Source organism: Panthera leo, chromosome D2, assembly GCF_018350215.1.
Source record: "Panthera leo isolate Ple1 chromosome D2, P.leo_Ple1_pat1.1, whole genome shotgun sequence".
Lineage (NCBI taxonomy): Eukaryota > Metazoa > Chordata > Mammalia > Carnivora > Felidae > Panthera > Panthera leo.
The window spans coordinates 58603628-58625984 of NC_056689.1; the positions used below are offsets into that span (position 1 = coordinate 58603628).

Genomic DNA, 22357 nt, shown 5'->3' on the forward strand with positions numbered 1-22357 from the left:
GGACTAGGATGAGAATAGGCGTTCCTCCTCCCCTTCCTAGCTGCCCTAACGCCTGACCTAGCCTATACAGCCGTAGGGAACCGGAAGAACACTTCTCTGATATACAGGGTCAGGCTAAAGCCCTGCTTCTCTCTTTTGCCCATTTTCTTGCCCTACCGCCATTTCCCCATTTTCCTACTGCCAGGTCTCTACCATAGCCACATCTTTTTCTTTTTTTTTTTTCCTGCAGAGCTCCTTCCATGCTTTTGATTCCTTCCTAACTGTTGACAGGCACCCCAGTGATCTCTAATGCTTCCTCTCTCCTTTTCCCTTTCCCTTAAGAAAAATTGTGACAAAACTGACGCAGGAGAAAGCATGTCTTTCGGGGTCGTTTCCTAGAGGCAGGGCCTGAAGATGGAAGCAGTGGGAACCCCAGAGTGCCGATTTGCTGGAAACCAGGGTGCTCCTCATCCTTGTGATACACGTCTCCAGTGGACTTTGCCAGTCAGACCTTCATAGACAATCACCCCAGGTGCTCCAGGCAGACCCCCCGTGTCTAGGAACTATGTAAGGGCAGATTACGAGTCACTTGCTATCTTTTAACGTCAGCTTCTCCCTACTGTTTCCTCCTAGCCGCCACCGTTACCTCTTCTCCTTCCCCAAACAATCCTTGTTCCTTTGAGCCAAGACTGAGCTAAGTAATGTCAATTTCCCATTCAGATCCCAGCTTGCACCTCTAAAAGCAGATCATAAAGCAGGAGAAGCTGGGACCCTTTCTTTTCACAAACCTGGATCTCAAACAGGCAGGATTCAGGGCATTGGATACTTTCCTTCGATAGGTAAACTTCCTGCAGGGAAACTTTCCAATAGGAAGTTCAGCACCTCGAACTTTAATTTATTACAGTCACTGTGATATGTGCCTTCTTTTCTAGGTATTGAACTTATTCCTGGGGACACAGGTAAGGGTGAGTGGAAGATAGAACGTCTAGGCCCTCTCTTCCCTTCCACCTTGCCAGAACACTATCCTCCCTTAAGCCTCACTTCCCTGATGGCCTAAGTAGTTACATTGGTCTGTATGAGAAAATCTGCCAACAATTAGTGAATAATCCACATAAATCTTCCACCAATACATTCACTCAGTAGCTAAGAGCTCACTGCTTGTGGTGCTTGAGACAGAAGCAGTCCAGCAGGGACCTGCTTCTGAAAGAGGGCTCTGGGAAGAGAAGAGCCAAATCCCTGACAGACTGCAGCCCAAGGAGCTTCCCAGCCATCTCCCTTCTCCGAGGCTGGCCCTGGGTCTGGGCATGGGGCAGCTGTTTAGGAGAACTGGTCAGATGCCAGACCACCTCATCCTACCTCCCAGAGTAGGAGACAGCACAGAAATGTGGCTCTCAATAGGTAGCAGGGGCTGAGGCTTTAGGGACCAACCCGGGACAGTGGAAAGACTCCTCTTATATTCCAGACTGGGGCAGTGGCCAGGTCAGACCCCAAACCCCTAGTCTCTTCCCTACATATCCTCTGGTCGATGAACACTTACTGAGGAGAGAGGTTGCCTGTCCTTCCTCACAGGGACACACTGACCTTCAGGGTCTCCTATTGCTTCATTTCCAGTACAATCAGCAAAAGGCCTTTTGCTCAGTCCCTCAGCTTTGATCTGAGCCTGTTGAATCTCTCAACTTGATCTTTCCTAATCAAGCAGCAACATATACTAACCTGGCTGTCCCACTTGGCAGAATTACTTGACAGTGTGCAGTAAGAAAATCTGGCAAGGCAGCTAGAAGATATAAAAGTACAATATCGTACAGGAAAGCTGCATTCTCCAGGAGGTCTCTCAGCACAAAAGTAGGACTATTGTGCTTCGTATTTGATAATTCCAGGTCAGTACTTGAAACCTGTCATGCTGCCAGAAAGTTCTTTCATAGGGGGTTGTTTTGTATTCCCAAATGGCTATAATTGATACAGCTTCATCTGAGTTCTATAAAGAAAACATTACTGAGCTACCTTAGATCTGCATTGCTTTTTTTTCCTTTTTTGCATTATCCATTCATTCATTTGGTCATTCAACAAACGCTGGAGTGCAAGTCCAGTGGCGAACAACACAGTGACCTCCCTGCATTCATGGAGTTTAGGTTCTCTCTTATACTCAACCACCAGGGCTGTGTTCCCCTTTGCAAACATGGACAACTCCAGAACAGCTGCTTGGGAAGACACCTTGGAGGTCAGCTAGTCAAAGCTTTTGTTTTACAGATTAAAACTGATGCTGAAAAAGATGTCTGGCTTGTTCAACCAACTAGTAAGTTGCCATGGGGTGCACACTGGAACCCTGGTCTCTTCCCTTCTCTTGTGTACTCTTTAAGGCCCATCTGTCTCCAGCAGAGGAGAGAAGCAGAGGGGGATCCTGAGAAGTGACAAGGATATGGGTTTGTGCAGGGGGTGGGGGGTGGGGAGAGTGGTGCAAAACACTGTCTCCTTCCTGTCCCTGGCCTCTGAGCCTACACTCAGGCAGGGGTTTCTTTTCTTGAAAAGAATCCCAGCCTCAACTGGCCTTAGCAGCAGGTTAGGGTCGTGCTCAGTGCTGGTGGTGCTGGCGGTGGTGGGAGGGGAGGGCAGGCCAGGGCACCCGCCTATTGTGGGTCTGGATTGGATGCTTCCACTCATTCATTTCCTTTTAATTAACCCGCATTCCTGGAGGAGAAATATTTATGTTGGCTCCCATAGAGGCAATCCGCAGACTGGAAAGAAGGGGGAAGAAAGCCTGCCTTAGCAAAACAATATCTCTAAAGAGCTCAAGAAGAGAAAATAAGAGAACAAAATGCCATTAAAATAGCCTTCTACCCCCACTGGAGTCAATGAAAACTTCATTTCACATGCTAATCCCCCACTCCGCCCCTTCTCTTCTCACAACACCTTTCCTGAAAGTGTTTGGGAAAAGTCTTCGCAGTCAGTACACAGCTCCCTGCAGCTCAGACTTCTCCTTGTGTTAGTTCAGGGCCCCAAGTGGGGCCCTCGCTCCAGCAGCGGCTTTTTTCTCCCCCCCTTTAATTTAAACAAAGACTTCAGAGTTCATCAACCTCCCACTGAAATTCACAGCTGCTGAACAAACTAATCCCCTCTCCCGGCCTTTCTTCCCTTCAATGGGCTCTTGGCTTCAAAGACACTTTGGGAAAGGACTTTGCTGGGGCTCACACTGCTTCATCAATAGAAGTTAGTGCAGTATTATCTGAAGAGCAAGTGGCTTTACAAACAAATACTGCCTAACAATCCCTTCCTCCCAAACATACACATCTAGCCCACAGACATGATGGGATCTACAACAGGATTAGAGATAGTACCCCTGGCTTCACACCCAGCCCCTTTGTGCAGCTGAGCTCAGCCCTGAAGTGGTGTGGGGAAAACCCCGAGAGCTGCATGTCAGGCACGGATGGAGATACACACACACACACACACACACACACACACGGCCACAAATGCTGCGAGGAGAAAGCCTTGCAGCCTAATTCAGTGCCACCCTCCTTTCTTCAACTCTCTTGACTCCCCATCTGTCCCCAAGGCCCTTTCCTGTCTTTCTGGGATGCGGGAAGCAAGAACAAAGAGGCTAGGAAGAGAGGTAAGGGCAAAACAGGACCCAGAGGAGACAATCATTGGGAGATGACTGAGGAAACCAAATCAAAGCGACTTTATTGCCCATTGAGTACAACAGTGCTTCAAATGCAAAGTCCAACCATGAAGAGTGCAGCCAGAGGAGGCAGCCCTGAGACGTGTGGGGGCTGAGGAGGAGAAGGGCCTCCAGCCCTTGAGGAACAGTGCCAGAAAAGTCTTGTTAATGTGGCTCCTATTCAAGAAGTGGGCTCATAATCACACAATGGAAGGACCTTGGGCCAGGGCTCAGACAGGTCAAGTCAGGACCATTCCCTGCAGGCAGAGGTCCCTCTGCTCCTATTTCATAGCCTAAGACAGCTCCCAGCAAAAGGCAGTACACCCCTTCTCCTTTCCACCTGACCTAGCCCACCCTTATGATGCTGGCAGAAGAGCAGGTCCTTGTAAAAAGCATCTAATAAGTTCCTTCTCTGGGTTCTGCTCAGCACCCATGCCTCACATTCATGATTTGTTCAGAAGATGAACAATAGTCAACTCTACCCCAGCCTCTGGGGCTCAGAGGAAAATGGACCCGGATATAGGAACTCAGAGGCAAGGAGAAGGTAAGGCCAGGCTCTTAACTCACAGAAGGGGAGAAAGAAAAGCCCCACAAGATGGGTACAGCAGAGGTAGACTTGGAGGTAATGATCCTGTTCACCCCCTCAGAAGCCACTTAAACAGAGTATCTCTGGGGTTCTTAAAGAGGCCCTGCCCCAGGTCCTGTCAGAGTACAGAGTCAGGGAAGGTGAAGAACCAGCTATATGCTCTGCCTCAGACGCTGCGAGAGCCTTGGGTGGGTTCTACAAGGCCAGGCATAAAAGGGTGAAAAGCACCCTGCTAACTTTAGAGGCAAGCCCACAGCATCATATACCTGGCAGCAAGGGAAGAGGGTAGGGAAAAACAAACAGAATCTCTTCCGAAATTCCCCCTTTTCCACAGGGAGGAGGTAAGTAACAGCAGAAGTAGCCTCCTGGCAAGAGAGGCTGCCTGGTTTACGTGTGCAGCTTATGAGCAATGATGAGGACGGCCTTCAGGACAGGCATGAAGCTGGAGACCTCGCTGAAGCTGCTGTAGCCCACCACCTGGGCATGCACTGCAAGGCCCTGCTCAAAGCTTCCTGCGTCCACACATCGGGCAACCTCACGGAGCCCAGCCAGGACATGAGGCGAGAGCTGTGGAGGGATCGACCCTTAGGTCAGGGAGCCCAACCCAGCCCCTACCCTGGCAGGACGGAAGGGTAAGAGAGGATTAAGTTCTGGAGCCCAGTCCGGGCAAGATGTATGTATTGTGTGGGGGAACCCAGGTCGGTGAGACCTATGGGAGAGGACACTGGGCTCCCTTTGGCCATGGGTGATGGAGGGCAGGGGGCAGAGGTGCACCACGAAGTGTACTTACTGTCCCCTGGCAGAGCTTCTCATATAGACATTCTAGACGTTGGGCTGCCTCATCCAGCTTCCGTTTTGTCTTCTGCAGGGAGGGAAATGGATTCTGACTCCAGCCCCTAAGACTAACACTACCAGGACTATAAAGAATCACAGTATATTAGAGCTGGAATGGCTTAATGCTACTGCTTTCATTTCACAGGAGAGGAAATGAAGGCCCAAAGACGGTAAGTGACTTGCTCAAGCAGACACGGTCGGTGAATGAATGGCAGGTCTCCTACTCCTAGCTTTCACCTACCCTCCAGTGCCCCGGGCTGCCTTTCCAAGAATTAAGCCTCAATGCCTCTGGGCCCTGCTACCAAGAAGCTGGACTCAGACCGGACGAGCCCCACGTCCCCGCATGGATATCAAATAAGTACAAGACACAGATAGCGGGGCCCAGGGTCCATGAGAAAAGAGTCACACAAGGAACTGATGAACAGCTCAGAAATCCTGGGACTAGCTAGTGGTGTGAGGAGAACATCGTGGGGAAGACTCAGACTTACTAAGTCAGCGGCAGACAGGGAGCAGCGTCGTAGAAGCTTGTCAAAGCTAATCTTCAAGGACCGATGCTCTGGGGGCAGCTCCTTCCTTTCCACCTTCTCAGGTGGCCGCTGCTGAAGCTGCTGAGGAAGGAGCAGGGAGACAGGATAGATGGGCAAGATCTCCTTCTCACAGCTGCCCTACAGACTAGTCCTCAGTGACTCAGTGTCACACTTCTCCCGCTGGAGAACAGAGTCGGGGAGAAGGACACCCCCTCTTCTCTGCGGTAAGGACATTTGGTACCTGCCTGCGCCAGTTCCCCAGCGCAGAATCTGCCTCCCTCTTGAGGAAAGAGGCCCATCTTCCACGTTCCCTGCTTTTCTATACCCAAGAAGAGTTGGAAAGCAGAGGGGAACATGCTGCTCCTGTCACCTGCAGGCTGAGTTCTCCTGGTGCTCCTGGGGGAGCATGGCCCACACCAGGGACAGAAGGCTGGGAGGAAAGGACCCCTCGTGGCTCAGAGGTGAGGCTCATAACTGGAGTGGTAATCGGTGCTGGGGGCATAAATGTCTCTGGCAACTAGAGACAGAGAAAGAAAGGCATATGAGTCTAAGCTGAGAGACTTCCTAGGCCCTGGTTTGAGAGACTGGCTGGAGTTGTGAGTGAGCAAGGGAATAGAATAGTGAGTAGGGAACCAGGAAATAGGGAGACTGGTATCTGTACGCAAGAAGGAAAGAGGAGACAGGTGAGGGGAGAATAATGAGTGGGGAAAGAGACAGGACAGAGTGTGTGACGAAGAAGGGGACTGGGCTGAATTCAACAAGAACGTAGGTCATTGGTGAATGTATGAGGGGTAAGTGGCAAGAGATGCATTGACCTTTTTCCTCTGAAGGTTTGTCCTGGGCACTGGGGCATTTTTCAAGGAATCTTGAGGTCCTGCATAGCACAAAGATAGAGGTATTTAGGGGCATGGTCAGGAACTGTGTTAATTTTTGGCCTAAAGGCCAGCAAAATTATTTCAGTTGGAGACTACCACACATCCCTCTGCAGACCAGCCGTACTCTCAGTTGACATTCTCCAACCCAATGGCCCCTAGTTTACTGGCCTGAGGAAAGACTCCTAAGGTGGTAGTGGCGAGGGGAGGAGAAGGAGGCAATGATCCAGAAAAGGGAAGCCGTGGAAGGAAGACTGACCTGGGGGAACAGTCGAGAGGCCAGTGGTTGGGAGGGCATTAGAGCATGGAGCACCGGGCCCTCCTGGAGGGTGTGTCACAGGGAAGCTGACAGGAGGGGCTGGGGACTGGAAGCTCATAGGGCTGAGACCTGGGAGTCTCACAGGAAGCAGAGGGATCTGTTGAGCAGTCTCAGCCAGGGAGGCAGAGCCAGGCTGTATGGTGTCTGGGGGTGCCATGGGTGGAGGTGGACCAGGAGGAGGCCATGTTCCAGGGAACCCTGTGGGGTTAGGAACTTGTGCTTTTTGCTCTCTTAACAGTGGTGGCTCAAATAAAGCTGAAAAGGAACAGAAACAGGTCATTTGTCACCAAACTTCAATTTGGGAGAGATTCAGATCATATCAGGGAAGAATAAGGCAGCAATAAAATGAACAACCCTAATAATGATAATAATAAAACATTAGTATGTGTGTATGGAGAACTGTCATTTACAAAGTACTTTTAACTATTCCTCAATTGATCCTAAAAATAATTCTGTAGGGTTGAAATGACCAACATGACTACTACTATCATTTTTCAGAAGAAATAGAGTGGCTAAGTTGGTTGCCCATAGATACAAAGCCAATAAGCAATAGTACTGGGGATTCAGACTTCAAATTCCAAGCTCCTCTCACTACATATTAGGCATTATGCCCCCCAAATCCATGCTGGCCATGCCAACTGTCTTCCTTTGTGCTCTGCCCAGACAAACTCACTCACTCACTCACTCACTCACTCACTCACTCACTCACTCATTCACTTACTCACCAGGTCTTACCCCAGGGCCCAAGGGCAAAGGCTGGGCTGCCTGGGGCCCAGGTGACCTGTAGTCACTTATATTCTGCATTCTGGAGCTTTGATAAGGGCTAGAATGAGAAGGTGCCAAGGGTGTCACTAGAGGTGTGAAAATCCTTGGCCTTAGAGATGGAGTTGGAACCTGTGAAGAGAAAAAGGGTCATCACTTGGAAAGGAAAAAAAAGGTAAATAATTGAAAATAGAAAAACAATAGAGAATGTGAAACAAAAAGCTGGCTTTTAAAATGAAAATCAACAGAACTGGTAAGTCTACATAAAAAGTGACAAAGATGGGGGGGCGCCTGGTGGCTCAGTCGGTTAAGTGTCCGACTTTGGCTCAAGTCATGATCTCACAGTCCGTGAGTTTTAGCCCCACATCGGGCTCTGTGCTGGCAGCTCAGAGCTTGGAGCCTGCTTCAGATCCCGTGTCTCCCTCTCTCTCTGCCCCTCCCCTGCTCATGTTCTGTCTCTCTCTGTCTAAAAACTAAATAAAAACATTAAAAAAAGGTGACAAAGATGAAGAAATAAGACACTATTTCATCAAGATCAGGGATGACACAGGGAATAATACAACAGTCCCTACAGCTGCTAAAAAGATAATAGAGGAATACAAATAACAAAGTTACAAGTAACTTTATGTTAATAAATTTGACAACTTAGAAGAAATTAACCAATTCCTCAAGAACCATACTCAGCTAAAATTAAATAGATAACTTGAATAGTCCTAAAACAATTAAAGGAATTTAATTTGTCATTGAAAAGCCCTCCCCCAAATAAATCCTTAGGCCTCGATAATTTTACTGGAAAATTTTACCAAACATTCAAAGAATTAACACAAAGTTTATACAGTCTCTTCCAGAAAATAGAAGAAGGAACATTTCCTAACTCATTTTATGAGGTATTACCCTGAAACCAATGCCAGACAAAGACAGCACAAAATAAAACTATAGGCCAATATTTCTCATGAACTTAGGCACAAAAATCCTCAGCAAAATTTGTACAAATTGAATCTAACAATGAACTATTTTACTTTATTTTATTTTATTTTATTTTATTTTATTTTATTTTATTTTATTTTATTTTAAAGAAAGTAACAGCGTGCAAGCAGGGGAGAAGGGCAGAGGGAGGGAGGGAGGGAGAGGAAGAGAAAGAGAGAGAGAGAGAAAGAGAGAGAGAGAGAGAGAGAGAGAGAGAGAGAGAGAGAGATTGAGAGAATCCCAAGTAGGCTCCACACTCAGCAAAGAGCCCAATGCAAGGCTCAATCCCACAACCCTGGGACTATGACCCAAGCAGAAATTAATAGTTGGATGCTCAACCGAGCCGTCCAGGGACCCCAAACAATGAATATAAAAAACAGTAACATACCACAACCAAATGGAATTTATTCCAGATGATATAAGGCTGGTTCAGTATATTTAAATCCACCATAATCCACCATAACAACAGGTTAACAAAGGAAAATTGTTTAAAATGATAACAGGAAAATATCTGACAAAATTCAACAATCATTCATGACTCAGCACACTAGGAATAGAAGGAAACTTGCACAGACTCATAAAAAACATCTACAAAAAAACCTACAGCTAACATCATACTTAATGGTGAAAGACTGAATATTTTCCCTTTAAGGTTGGAAAAAAGCAAGGATGTTCACTCTCGCTTTTCTAAGTTTAGTACTACAATAAGGCAAGAGAAAGAAATTAAAGGCATACAGACTAGAAAAAAATCTATCTCTATCTGCAGACAACATGACTGTCTACGTAGAAAATCTCAAGGGATACACAAAAAACTCCTCGAACTAAGAAATGAGCTCGGGAAACTCACTTCTGAACATTGAAACGTCACAAGATACAAGATTAACACAAAAATATCAACTATATTTCTCTATACCAACAATGAACAAAGGGCAATCAAAATTAAAAATACAATTACCATTTGATTTCAAATTGCTCAAGAGAAATGAAATACTTAGGTTTGAAATGAACAAAACATGTCAGGATCTGTATGATGAAAATGATAAAATGCTGATGGAGATAGCATTAGAGAGATATACCACGTTCACGGGTGAGAAGATTCAACACAGTAAAGATACCAATTCTCCCTACCTTAATCTAGAATTCCTGTCAACATTTCAGCAAGTTTCTCTGTAGACATAGACAAGCTTATTCTAAAACTTAGGTGGAAAGGGTAAGGTCCTAGAATACCCAAAGTAATTTTGAAAAAGAAAAACAAAGTGGGAGGAATTACTCTTCCTCATGCCAAGACTTATACAGAGATAGTATTCAAGACAGAGGGGCACTGTCAGAGGGAAAGACACACAGATCAATAGAACAGAATTGAGATCTGAGAAGGAAATCCATATAAATATGCCCAGTTAATTATTTTTAAGTCTATTTATTTTGAGAGAGACAGAGACAGTGTAAGCAAGGGAGGGACAGAGAGAGGGAGAGAGAGAAAATCCCAAGTAGGCTTCACACTGCCAGCATGGAGCCCGATGTGGGGCTCAAACTCACGAAACCATGAGATCATGACCTGAGCTGAAACCAAGAGTTGGACGCTTAACCAACTGAGCCCACCCAGGCACTCGCCAGTTAATTTTTGGCAAAGGAGCAAAGTCAATTCAATGGAGTAGAGACAGCCTTCTCAATAAATGATTATGGCTATCCATTGGCAAAAAAAAAAAAAAAAAAAAAAAAGAAGTTTGACTATACTTCATGCCACATGCAAAAATTAATTCCAAATGGAACATGGACTTAAATGTAAAACATAAAACTAAAACTTTTAGAAAGAACACAGGAAAACTTTAGAGGACCTTGGACTGGCAAAGAGTTCTCAGACTTGACACAAAGGGCATGATCCATAGAAGGAAAACTATAAACTGGACCTTATAAAATTAAAAATTTTTGCTCTGTGAAGGACCCTGTTTAAAAAATGAAAAGACAAATTCTTACATAGTTACACACACACACACACACACACACACACACACACACACACGAGTACATATAAAATCGGTGAAATCTGAATCTATGGATTGTATTAATATAAGTTTCTTAGTTTTGATATTGTGCTATAGTCATGTGTGACTAGCATGACGTGGGGTGGGGATGTGCTACATGAAACTTCCCAGTACATTTCTTTGCAACTTCCTGTGAATCTACAATTATTTCAAAATAGAAAGGAGAGTGGAAGAGGGGGAGAGACAGAGAAAGAGAGAGTAGAGAAGGAAGAGGACAGAGGGGAAAGAAGGGGGAAGGAAGAAAGAAAATTAGGGTGAGAATTGAAGGTGGGACAGGATGAATCATCAGAGCTTCTGCCTAATACCTCTATTTGCAATCTTGCTGGATTTTGTTCCCCAGCCCTTCCAGTAGGCTCCTGGTATAAGTTAACAGCACCCAAACCATCTGGGCACAGTGGCCAGGAACCTGGGAGTTAGTTCCCCAACTTCACAGACTCCTTTAAACCATCACTAATTTCTGCCAATTCTACCTATTAAATATTTTATTTTATTTTTTTTAATTTTTTTTAATGTTTATTTATTTTTGAGACAGAGAGAGACAGAGCATGAATGGGGGAGGGTCAGAGAGAGAGGGAGACACAGAATCTGAAACAGGCTCCAGGCTCTGAGCTGTCAGCACAGAGCCCGACGCGGGGCTCGAACTCATGGACCATGAGATCACGACCTGAGCCGAAGTTGGACGCTCAACCGACTGAGCCACCCAGGCGCCCCCCTATTAAATATTTTAAAGCTAACCTCACTCTCCAGCTTTAGATCATTTCATGTCCTCATCATTTCTTGCTATTGCCTTCTAGATGCCTCCTTTCTAAACTCATGGCTAGTCATTGCCCTGCATAAGACCATTCAATGGCTCCTGACTGCTATCAATTTCAGGGTCAGGTCTAAGATCTTTAGCACAGAATTCCATGCCCTTCCTGATTTATCACCTACCTGTTACTCAAACTTCACCTAACCTTACTCCTCTGCCACAAACAACTATTTTGCAGTTTCATTAAAATATTAGTAATTCCTCAAGTGGGCTTTGCTTACTCTCCCTTCAATGCTTTCATACATGCTGTTCCCACTGCTTGAAATAGCCTTCACCAGGGCACCTGGGTGGCTCAGTAGGTTAAGCGTCTGACTCTTGATTTCATGTCAGGTCACGATCTCACCATTTGTGACACCAACCCCCAGGTCAAACTCTGTCCTGACAGCACAGCGCCTTCTTGGGATTCTCTCTCTCCCTCTGTCTCTGTCTCTCTCCTGCTTGTATGCTCGCTCTCGCTCGCTCTCTCTCTCTCAAAATGAAGAAAAAAAAAAACTTAAAAAAAAAGAAATAGTTTTCACCGACCCCTTCCTTTGCCTAAATAACTTAAAAAAATTTTTTTTTAAATCTTTATTTATTTTTGAGAGAGAGACAGAGTGTGAATGGGGGAGGAACAGAGAGACGGAGACACAGAATCCAAAGTGGGCTCCAGGCTCTGAGCTGTCAGCACAGAGCCCAACACAGGGCTTGAACTCACAAACTGTGAGATCATGACCTGAGCTGAAGTCAGACGCTTAACTGGCTGAGCCACCCAGGCGCCCCCCCCCTTGCCTAAATAACTTTTAATCTTCAAGACTCAGATCAAACATCATACTCATTCTGAAACATTCCCTAAACTTCCCCTGCTCCCCCCAAAAGTTGCTTTCTTCTGTGGGATCCCATGGCACCTTATCATACCGCAATTATGACATTTATGATTAGGAGCTAATTAGGGGCATGAATCATAGTTTGGCCACCTTTCTGTTCTAAGAACCTAATAGTTGTTCAATAAGCAGTTATTAGAAAAATAACTCGATCTATGCTCTAATTGGGAATCTTCATCATTTTTGTTCCCTAATATATTCTAACTGCCTAGAACCATGCCTGGTACTTGGTAGACATTTGATAAATATTTTTGAATGAATGAACAAACCAGGTCTTACCTGGTGAGAAAACTGGAATCCCAATCTGTAAGATGATGTCTCTTTAGAGTGGGGGGTAGCCCCCACAACAACCCGGGGGAAGGGAAAAGGAGGACACTGTTGGCCCATGACACCAGACCCCTGGGCATGAAAAAGCCGATCTCTCAGCTGCTGAATTGGTGGCTATAAAAGTTATGACAATGAAGAACTGTGTTAATTAAAATTAAAACAAGCAAATGTCCTCTCTTACAAGCCTGGCCCCATATAGCATTCAAACTTCAGTTTATTTCTACACTTCAGCCACCTTAGATAACTCAAAGGTTCCCAATCCCTGCCAAGCCTCCTTCCTTTCTGCTCCTTCTGCCTAGAATGCTCTACATCTGCTGGTAAGCTACTTCTCTTTGAAGGTCCAGCTCAACTGTTTTAACCACTGGAAAGCCTTCCTTGATTACTCTGGGCAAAACCAGCCCCTTTCCTGGAGTTCCATAGCACTTAGTATAAGCTTCTGTTGTGACACTGTAAGTTACTGACAACTGATTTCCCCCAAGGAACTGTGAGCTTCCTGAGGGACTAGGTATTATCTATCCTAGAACGTCCATGTTTTGCATAGTGCCCGGAACGTGGAAGTGCTCAGCCAGTGGTAGATGACTGAAATGGCTTGCTCTCTCTACATGGCCCCACTCACCTGAGTACAGTCCCTGGGTAGGTAGCTCATGGCAGTGGCCAGGCTGCCCTGGGCTGCCAGGAGGTTGGCATACTGAGTGACCCTGTAGGTTGTGGCAGGGCCTGAGCTCACCCCATCAGGACCCCGCAGTAGCTCCAAGCTCCTATTCAGGACCATCACCTTCTCCATCAGGTCCTATCGGAACAAAGACAAGACAGTCAGGCCTCTTCAAAGCACATCCTGCTCTCTAAGCCTAGGGACTTCCCATTAGGGGTATGAGGGTACTTGGCCATAGCCAGCTACAGATAGTAGGTGACGATACATCTAGTTAGAGAAAGGCCATTGGCCTCACCTCCCAGGCTGTTAGCACTAACTTCAACTGGGCCTATCTGGGTCTTAGACTCTTGTACATCTCTGCCTCTTTGTTTGTTCTCTTTACTCTTTACTCTGCTAGTACATCATCAATTTCAGGCTCTGGTATACTATTGTTTCATCTGTGACTTTGTCTTCCTATGAATCCGTGACTCCCACCTTCTCTGGTTACCTGCAAGGTGTCTGGTATAATTTAAATCCACAGAACTTTTCAGAGCAGCTAAGAGAAGGCCCAGGCTCACAATTACTCAGATAGAGAATAAACTCGTATTAACCAAACCTGAAGTGGGAAAAAATTAGGAAGGTTAATACCTAAGCAGCTATTTATTGCTCAGTCTCCCCTGACTGAGAAGGGGGGAGGGAGGTGCTGGCTCATCCCTGGGAGAAGGGCCCTTTTCTCCTCCCTAATATCCCTGATTCCAGCCTGGGGTACGCAGAAGACTCGCCTCTGATGTCCCTACACATCCCTACCACTAGGCTCTCCCAAGATCCTGGTATGGAGTGACCAGTGCCCTGTAGAGAAGTACCTGTAGAGCCAGGGGGGATGAAGCCTGGTGGCATTTTGCCCAACACTCCACCAGCTGCTCCACATTCCCTGAGCACACATAACAGAGTCTGGCTTCAGAGGTCAGTGCTCCGCCACCCTCCTGTTCCATGCGCGTACCCAGCATGTCTGCGGAGAGATGGACGTTTCTTTAATGGCACAGCTTCCCTGTGCTTCTCCTCATTCTCCTGTTTGGAAACAGGTGGAGGACCATGAGCTGTGGGACAAGTGACCACAGTGGCTTTGGACAATACTGAGGCCAACCTTGCTCTACAATAAAGGGCAGAACTCTTGCATCACGATGTGATGAGAAAAAGTAAAACAGAACAACTAATGATCCCTACTGCAAGTAGGAAGACGCACTGTAGTCCTTGCCTCCTGGCTGAACCAGACCTTGGCCCTGACAACATGGCCTAGCCTCCCAGAGCTCAGGCTGCTCCTCTGCCTTCTCCCTCAGTGTGTCCATTAACTCCACGTTGGAGTGACACCACTCCATCCTGAAGCCTAGGGCTACCTACCACAGAGCTCAGGGAATTTCTCTGGCCCTGAGTATGTCAGTAGCAAGGCCAGTGCCTCTCTCCAGTTCTGCAGGCTACAGGTACACACCATATCCTTCCAATTCTTCCGGACAACACAGGCTAGAAGCTGTAGTGGGCAGAGAGTGAAGGAGGCCATCAGCCATCCATCTAGCACAGGCAGCAGGAGTCACACACAGGGACATGCTAAGAAAAGCCACTCGCAAGCAGGTTTCCTCTTAGACCACTGACTAGGGGTTGGGGGTGAGGTAGGGGTGGTTGCAGTTGGAAGAGAGGGATCCCGGCAGATCTTCTGAACGCCAAGGTGTGGGCATCCGCCTGACAAAGTCCAAGTAACCCCCTCCCCTCCCCTCCTTCACAGTGGGCAGTTACCGAGGAGATTCTGCTTTTCTTCTTGGCCCAGTAGCACTCCTGTGTTTGCTTTAGCAGATCTGCACCCCCAGCCTGGGCCAGGATGATGGCATCAGCAAAGCGCTCTTCCTTTAGACACAGCTCCACAGCAGGGCCCAGTTCTCCAAGCAGGAGAGCCTGGCTCAGGAGTCCATCAGTGTCTGCAGGCAGAGGCATCCCCTCCATGTGAGTCTGCCCTCAGACCCTAGCTTCCTGTCCCCTGCAGGGCCCACAGCGCACCCCTTCCATCTCTGTATCACTCAGCCTCCCTTGCCCCAAACAAAACTCCCAAGTTTCATTCCTCAACAATAAAATGTAGTGGGCTGTCCTAGAGTGCCAGGTCTGGTGGTAGGTACCTCTCTAAGGATAGGGCTCAAGAGGAAGGAGGGCTTCATGTGGCCGCATCAGAGGTATAGTGTGCGCTCACTCGGCAAGGACAGGGTACAGTCTTTTAAGCAAGGAAACAGAAGGATAGAAAGAAATATCTTGCTAAAAGGCCTTCCAGAGGAAAGGTGCAGCCATAAAAGGCCAGAGAGAGCTCTAACCAGTAACAGAACTGCCCAGCTTTTGTGTGGTGGGAAGGAGGCAGGAGATAGGAGGCAGGGGACAAGAAGAAAATATTCTCAAGTCCCAGAACTCTGAGCCCACCTACTCCCACACAGAGGGTTTCTCTCCCTCAGGATCGGGGTACCTTCTGTGATGGGGATCTCCCATGGAGTCATACTCTGAGGGACCAGCTCATCAAAGAAGGTTGAGGAGGCAGAAGCTTCCTCTGTGATGTGTTTTGAGGCCTGTACAAGGAAGGACAGAGGTGGGTACTTAGGAAATGAATCCCAAAACAGACAGAGAGACGCCTTAGTGACTCTCTCTGGAAGCTCTACTATTTGGCCCTTAATGGGTAAAGCTAAAAGAATAATCAGGTAAGGTTTGGGAAGGGCTCTAATCCATGGTTAAAACATAGCTTCTCTCCCAGCGCAAAAGCTTATGCACTCTGTATCTCACTGCGGTTCTAAAAAAATGAGGAGTCTGAAGACTACCACAGAAGCTGAGCATTTCATGAGAGCAAAGCAAAGGGCCAGGAAGAGGCAGATGCTCTCCAGGCAAGTCTCCCGTGCTACCCTAGGTCTGGCTGCCTGGGCTCCTACCACACCTGGCTGCAGAAGACCTGCTGTCTGTTACTGTGATCATCTCCCTCGGACTGAGGGCTCTCACCCAGCCCCAAGTCACTCTTCAGCCACGTGGCCACCTGCAGGGAGAGACCTATGAGCGCCCTCTTCCCGGCACAAGATCAGACATGCATTATGCTTTCTTCCCACCTCCACACCCTGCTGCCTGGACTCTCTAAGATCCTGGGGCTTTTCACCTGGGGAAAAGCCGACCTCCAGGAGGTAATATTTTTGTATATGCATTAACGAAGCCCACAAAGAGGTCACTCAAGACAGTTTCCATTGACAGCATTTTCTTCTTCTCTGCCTCAAGTACATGCTTCTGATGTGTGAGCAGCTTACCTTCTTCTGAAGTTCATCTTTACTGTATCCTAATAGTTTTAGAAATTTCACTCTGGAGTCTTGTTCTAAGGTCACCTAAGGAACCACAGAATACACAAGTCTCCATTAAACCAATGTGAATGACCCTCTCCTGCCTAAGCCAGCGTACCCTCTAATACAGTTCTTCGTCCTACCTACCAGAGGTGCCCTACTAAGGCCGGCACCATCTCTCCTCTTTTTCTCCCCAGATTTGATCCCGCTGGGCTGGTGGCATGGTGTTAACAAAACCCTCTTCCATTTCTGCATGAGAATGAGACCTTCAGTTGACTTACTAGATCTGTTGGCCTGGTTACCTGATAAGAGTAAAACGTCAGCTATGTTTCTAGGCAACATTGCTTGTGACTGATAAATTGGACTGGAACTATAAACTATAAATAATCTCTGTGGACACCATGCTCTAGTCTGCCCTGATTGCAAGGGCTCTTGTAACTGAAGAGATCTCTTGCAGGGACTCTAGAAACCACACTTTTGGTGTGGGTACAAGAGACATTGGCTCTTGTGGGTGTTAGGCTTCTAAGGCAGAGCCACCTACACAACTGCCTAATTTTTTATCTAATCTCCTTACACCTGAGCTGTCTTCTGGGGAGGTGAAGAGGAGAGCTCTGAACTGCTGCATGGCCTGCCACAAGGGCTCCCGCAGAAGACAGCCACAACCTGCTGCCCGGCTGACAAGCTGTGGGTCCTGTCCCACAGCTCTCTGAGACTGATGCCAAGAGAACCTAAAGAGCCTTGTGCATGTCTAAACATCCAGTTGAAGACACAGTTCCTAGTGGAAGCTGCATAGACACAGTAAAAGCCAGATACTGAGGGCCAAGCCTTCCTGAAGCCCTACCCTAACCTGGGTTAGATGGCTGGGCCCTTCATTTCCCCTACACAGAACTGTGAATTCTGACTAATGTCTTCCTCACAGTGTCTCAGGGCTCCCTCTTTCTCACACGCTTGTCCTTTAGAAATGTCCAGCCACATTCGGCTTCAGGGCCATCATCACAGACAGCTCTTGGATAGCTTTTCAAGCAGACTCCCCTCTGTCCTTGGGCACCGCTGCCTCCTTTGTTTGGAAGAGTAAAGGTTCAACTACTGATGGTGCCTTCTATTCTCTTTCTCACTCCACCATTCATTCCTGGAGCTGTTGCCTGCATTCTGCTTACAACAAAAGCAGCATTTCTTACTCTTTTCTCCCCACATCTTTTTCTAGCTTCACTCTCTAGATGATCTTTCTCAAATCCTGTCTCCTTCCCAGATACCTGGTGTCTACCATCACAAAGTTCTTCTGTGTCTGAAGCACAGACCCCAAGCCCTGCTCAGAACCCCGGGCTGGGGTCTGTCCTGTTTTTTGCAATCTTTGCTACGGCCCCAAAGCTTTGAATAATCCTCTCGCTGCCTGCCCAGTCGGTTACTTCTTTTTCTTGCTTTACCTCTCTCCTCTCATCTGCTCACTTCCTTTCACAGGCAGAGCACTCCTGGTGTCATAGGCAGCTTGAAATTTCATTAGCACTGGAACTCGATCCATGCTCCAGAGTAAATTGGGACTTGATCCCTGAGTCTCACCACAACAACTTGCCTTGGGTTAACGGAAATAAACTCAAAGCCTTCTCATGATGCATTCCCCACTTCCAGCCAATCCTCTTCCCTTCCTTTTCCTTCTCTTCTTCTCTCTTCCCATCACCTTATCTGCCCTTTGGCATGGCATGAAAGCCTTCACCTTGGCCCTGGTAAAGTCTCCAGGACATCAGCAATAGTAGCAAAAAAGGCAAATGTTTTTGTACCCTTTGGCTTCCTTGGCTGCAAAGGATCTCTGAGCCACTGGCAAAAGGTGAAGATTTCGTGTCCAGAGGGTGGGTGTGGCGTTAGGAAAAAGGCTGAGAGGTCAGAGCCTTTGTAATCTAGGTCCCAGTGTGATTGTGCATCTCCTGGAATTTCCCACTTTAGGGAAACACTTTGGAGCAGCCAGCCTTTGGGCTTCCTACCTTCAGGAACTGCCAGAGCATCTTTTCACTTTGTAGTGACGTTAGTTCGATCTTGTTCTGACAATAATTCAGGAGATTTCCTGACCCCAGGGACTCCTGCAGCTCAGCTGACCGCCTCAGGACTTCAGATTCTGTGGTGACTTGATTGATGAAGACTAGGCGGAGGCAAGGCTGTGGCACCTGATGGGCAGGGGTGCTGGGGAGGCCAAAGGTAACCAGCTTTCCCCCAAACTGGTGAGGAAAAACAAGAATGGTAAAAATTAACACCAAGTCTACATCACAGAGAAGGCTATCTATTGGTCAACCCTAGGACAGAAAATCAGTAATAATGCAGGGAGCACCATTCTCCCAGTCACCTGCACTAAACACCTTGGCTTTATCACGGTCTTTATACCCACCACAGCCAAGCAACAGCAGTCTTACCTCTTGCTCAATGTCTCCCATACAGGTCCCCTCCATCCCACTCCCAGTGCTAGCACATCTAGATGACTGGAATTGGTTGCTAGCCTCTGGGTTTTTCCTCCTCAACCCAAGCCTTAGACTACTGGCCTGTACCTACTGCTACTTAGGGGCTTGTTACGGTTTCACAAGGCCTCAGACGAGGGCTTAAGTACCTCTGCCCATAGCATACAAAATCCTCCAAGATCAGGGCCAGACACTCTAGCCTCTCTCTCCCTCCTCATTTATGTGATCGCTCCACATCCCCAAAGGGCCCAGTTTATTCCCGCTTCTGAGCCTTCACCCACCAAAACACCCCCAACTGAGAATCCTTCTCACCAAATTAGGTACCCTACAAAGCACCTGTCACAAAGCAGAGCTCAGTGAAGTTCCTTTACTCCAGCGGTTCTCCACCTTGGCTGCATATTAAAACCACTTGAGGAGCTATCCAGAGTCATCATCAGGTTGTACTCCCAACAATAAAATCTGAATCCCGGGGGGTGGGACCAGGCATCAGTATATTTTCAAGCTCTTCAGGTTGCAGCCATGGTTGACAACTACTGCTTACTCCCCAACCCTTCACTATTTTCCTAAGACCCCTGCCTTAATGGACTTTCCCGGCCAAAATTCTTCACTTGACTCTCCTACAGCACAAACCTACACTATAGATTAGTGCTACGCAGAACAATTTTAACTTTTGACTTGTTAATACTTGATAGTTTTACAAAGTGCTTGTATATATGCTTATTTGAGGTTCATGTCAATTCACTAACATATAGCTGAGCAGGTATTACTATCCCTATTGTACAAATGAGAATACTGAAGTCTTGAGTTAAGTGACTTGCCCAAGGTTACCCAGCTAATAAGTGACCGAGCTATGATAAGAATGCAGGCCTCTCCAGAATCATGAGAGCAGCAAGAGGAAAAAAATCCCTAACCTACGAGGGAAGACAGAGCAGGTTTGCAGCAGACCGATCCACAGAAACTTGGCAGGCCAGAAAGGAGTGGCAGGATATATTCAATGTGCTGAATCAGAAAAATATGCAGCCAAGAATTCTTTTTTTTTTTTTTTTTTTCTTTCTTTTTTTTTTTTTCTTTTTTTTTTTTATTTTTTAATATATGAAATTTACTGTCAAATTGGTTTCCATACAACACCCAGTGCTCATCCCAAAAGGTGCCCTCCTCAATACCCATCACCCACCCTGCCCTCCCTCCCACCCCCCATCAACCCTCAGTTTGTTCTCAGTTTTTAACAGTCTCTAATGCTTTGGCTCTCTCCCACTCTAACCTCTTTTTTTTTTTTTTTTCCTTCCCCTCCCCCATGGGTTTCTGTTATGTTTCTCAGGATCCACATAAGAGTGAAACCATATGGTATCTGTCTTTCTCTGTATGGCTTATTTCACTTAGCATCACACTCTCCAGTTCCATCCATGTTGCTACAAAAGGCCATATTTCATTTTTTCTCATTGCCACGTAGTATTCCATTGTGTATATAAACCACAATTTCTTTATCCATTCATCAGTTGATGGACATTTAGGCTCTTTCCATAATTTCAGCCAAGAATTCTTTATCCAGCAAGGGTGTCATTCAAAATAGAAGGAGAGATAAAAAGTTTCCCAGACAAACAAAAATTAAAGGAATTTGTGACCACTAAACCAGCCCTGCAAGAAATTTTAAGGGGGACTCTGTGTGTGTATGTGTGTGTGTGTGTGTGTGTATACATAAACAAATACCAAAAACAACAAAGATTAAAAAGGACCAGAGAACACCACCAGAAACTCCAACTCTACAAGCAACATAATGGCAATAAATTAATATCTTTCAGTACTCACTCTAAACGTCAATGGACTCAATGCTCCAATCAAAAGACATAGGGTAACAAAATGGATAAGAAAACAAGATCCAATCTATATGCTGTTTACAAGAGACCCACTTTAGACCTAAAGACACCTTCAGATTGAAAATAAGGGGATGGAGAACCACCTATCATGCTAATGGTCAACAAAAGAAAGCCGGAGTAGCCATACTTATATCAGACAATTTAGACTTTAAAATAAAGATTGTATCAAGAGATGCAGAAGGGCATTATATCATACTCAAGCGGTCTATCCACCGAGAAGAGCTAACAATTGTAAACATTTATGCGCCAAATGTGGCAGCACCCAAATATATAAATCAATTAATCACAAACATAAAGAAACTCATTGATAGTAATACCATAATAGTAGGAGACTTCAACACCCCACTGACAGCAATGGACAGATCATCTAATCAAAAAATCAACAAGGAAACAATGGCTTTGAATGACACACTGGACCAGATGGACTTAACAGATACATTCAGAACATTTCATCCTAAAGCAGCAGAATATACATTCTTCTCCAGTGCACATGGAACGTTCTCCAGAACAGACTATATACTGGGACACATATCAGCCCTAAGTAAGTACAAAAAGATCGAGATCATACCGTGTATATTTTCAGACCACAACGCTATGAAACTCGAAATCAACCACAAGAAAAAATTTGGAAAGGTAACAAATACTTGGAGACTGAAGAACGTCCTACTAAAGAATGAATGGGCTAATCAAGAAGTTAAAGAGGAAATTAAAAAGTATATGGAAGCCAATGAAAATGATAACACCAACAACCCCAAACCTCTGGGACGCAGCAAAGGTGGTCATAAGAGGAAAGTATATAGCAATCCAGGCCTTCTTAAAGAGGGAAGAAAGATCTCAGATATACAACCTAACCTAACCTTACGCCTTAAGAAGCTGGAAAAAGAACAGCAAACGAAACCCAAAACCAGCAGAAGACAGGAAATAATAAAGATTAGAGCAGAAATTAATGCTATTGAAACCAAAAAAAAGTAGAACAGATTAATGAAACCAGAAGCTGGTTCTTTGAAAGCATTAACAAAATTGATAAACCACTAGCCAGTTTGATCAAAAAGAAAAAGGAAAGGAGCCAAATAAATAAAACCAAGAATGAAAGAAAAGAGTTCACAACCAACACAGCAGAAATAAAAACGATAAGAGAATATTATGAGCAATTATATGCCAATAAAATGGGCAATCTGGAAGAAATGGACAAATTCCTAGAAACATATACACTACCAAAACTGAAACAAGATGAAATAGAAAATTTGAACAGACCCATAACCAGTAAGGAAATCGAATTAGTAATCAAAAATCTCCCAAAAAACAAGCGTCCAGGGCCAGATGGCTTTCCAGGGGAATTCTATCAAATATTTAAGGAAGAGTTAACACCTATTCTCTTGAAGGTGTTCCAAAAAATAGAAATGGAAGGAACACTTCCAAACTCTTCCTACGAAGCCAGAATTACCTTGATTCCAAAACCAGACAAAGACCCCACTAAAAAGAGCTATAGACCAATTTCCCTGATGAACATGGATGCAAAAATCCTCAAAA

General features: G+C 46.0%; 1 protein-coding gene across 18 annotated transcripts in view; it reads right to left on the minus strand.

Moving 5' to 3' along the window:
* Nucleotides 1-3636: 3636 nt before the first annotated feature.
* The window catches only part of SEC31B (SEC31 homolog B, COPII coat complex component), a 36927-nt gene continuing 18206 nt past the window's right edge, over nt 3637-22357 (minus strand). For 7 of the 18 annotated variants that reach the window (XM_042908387.1, XM_042908388.1, XM_042908382.1 and 4 more), the window contains 17 exons: nt 18489-18719; nt 16660-16761; nt 16483-16557; nt 16125-16220; nt 15666-15765; nt 14957-15135; nt 14567-14693; nt 14032-14177; nt 13154-13327; nt 12490-12651; nt 7498-7666; nt 6713-7027; nt 6397-6455; nt 5952-6098; nt 5543-5662; nt 5011-5082; nt 3637-4787 (listed from right to left, as the gene is read on the minus strand). In XM_042908387.1, the coding sequence (XP_042764321.1) occupies nt 4608-4787; nt 5011-5082; nt 5543-5662; nt 5952-6098; nt 6397-6455; nt 6713-7027; nt 7498-7666; nt 12490-12651; nt 13154-13327; nt 14032-14177; nt 14567-14693; nt 14957-15135; nt 15666-15765; nt 16125-16220; nt 16483-16557; nt 16660-16761; nt 18489-18719 (2454 nt within the window). In that variant the 3' untranslated portion in view covers nt 3637-4607. Of the gene's footprint in view, nt 4788-5010; nt 5083-5542; nt 5663-5951; nt 6099-6396; nt 6456-6712; nt 7028-7497; nt 7667-12489; nt 12652-13153; nt 13328-14031; nt 14178-14566; nt 14694-14956; nt 15136-15665; nt 15766-16124; nt 16221-16482; nt 16558-16659; nt 16762-18488; nt 18720-22357 lie in introns of those variants that run through there. The other 11 variants (XM_042908393.1, XM_042908391.1, XM_042908392.1 and 8 more) reach the window with 9 other exon arrangements.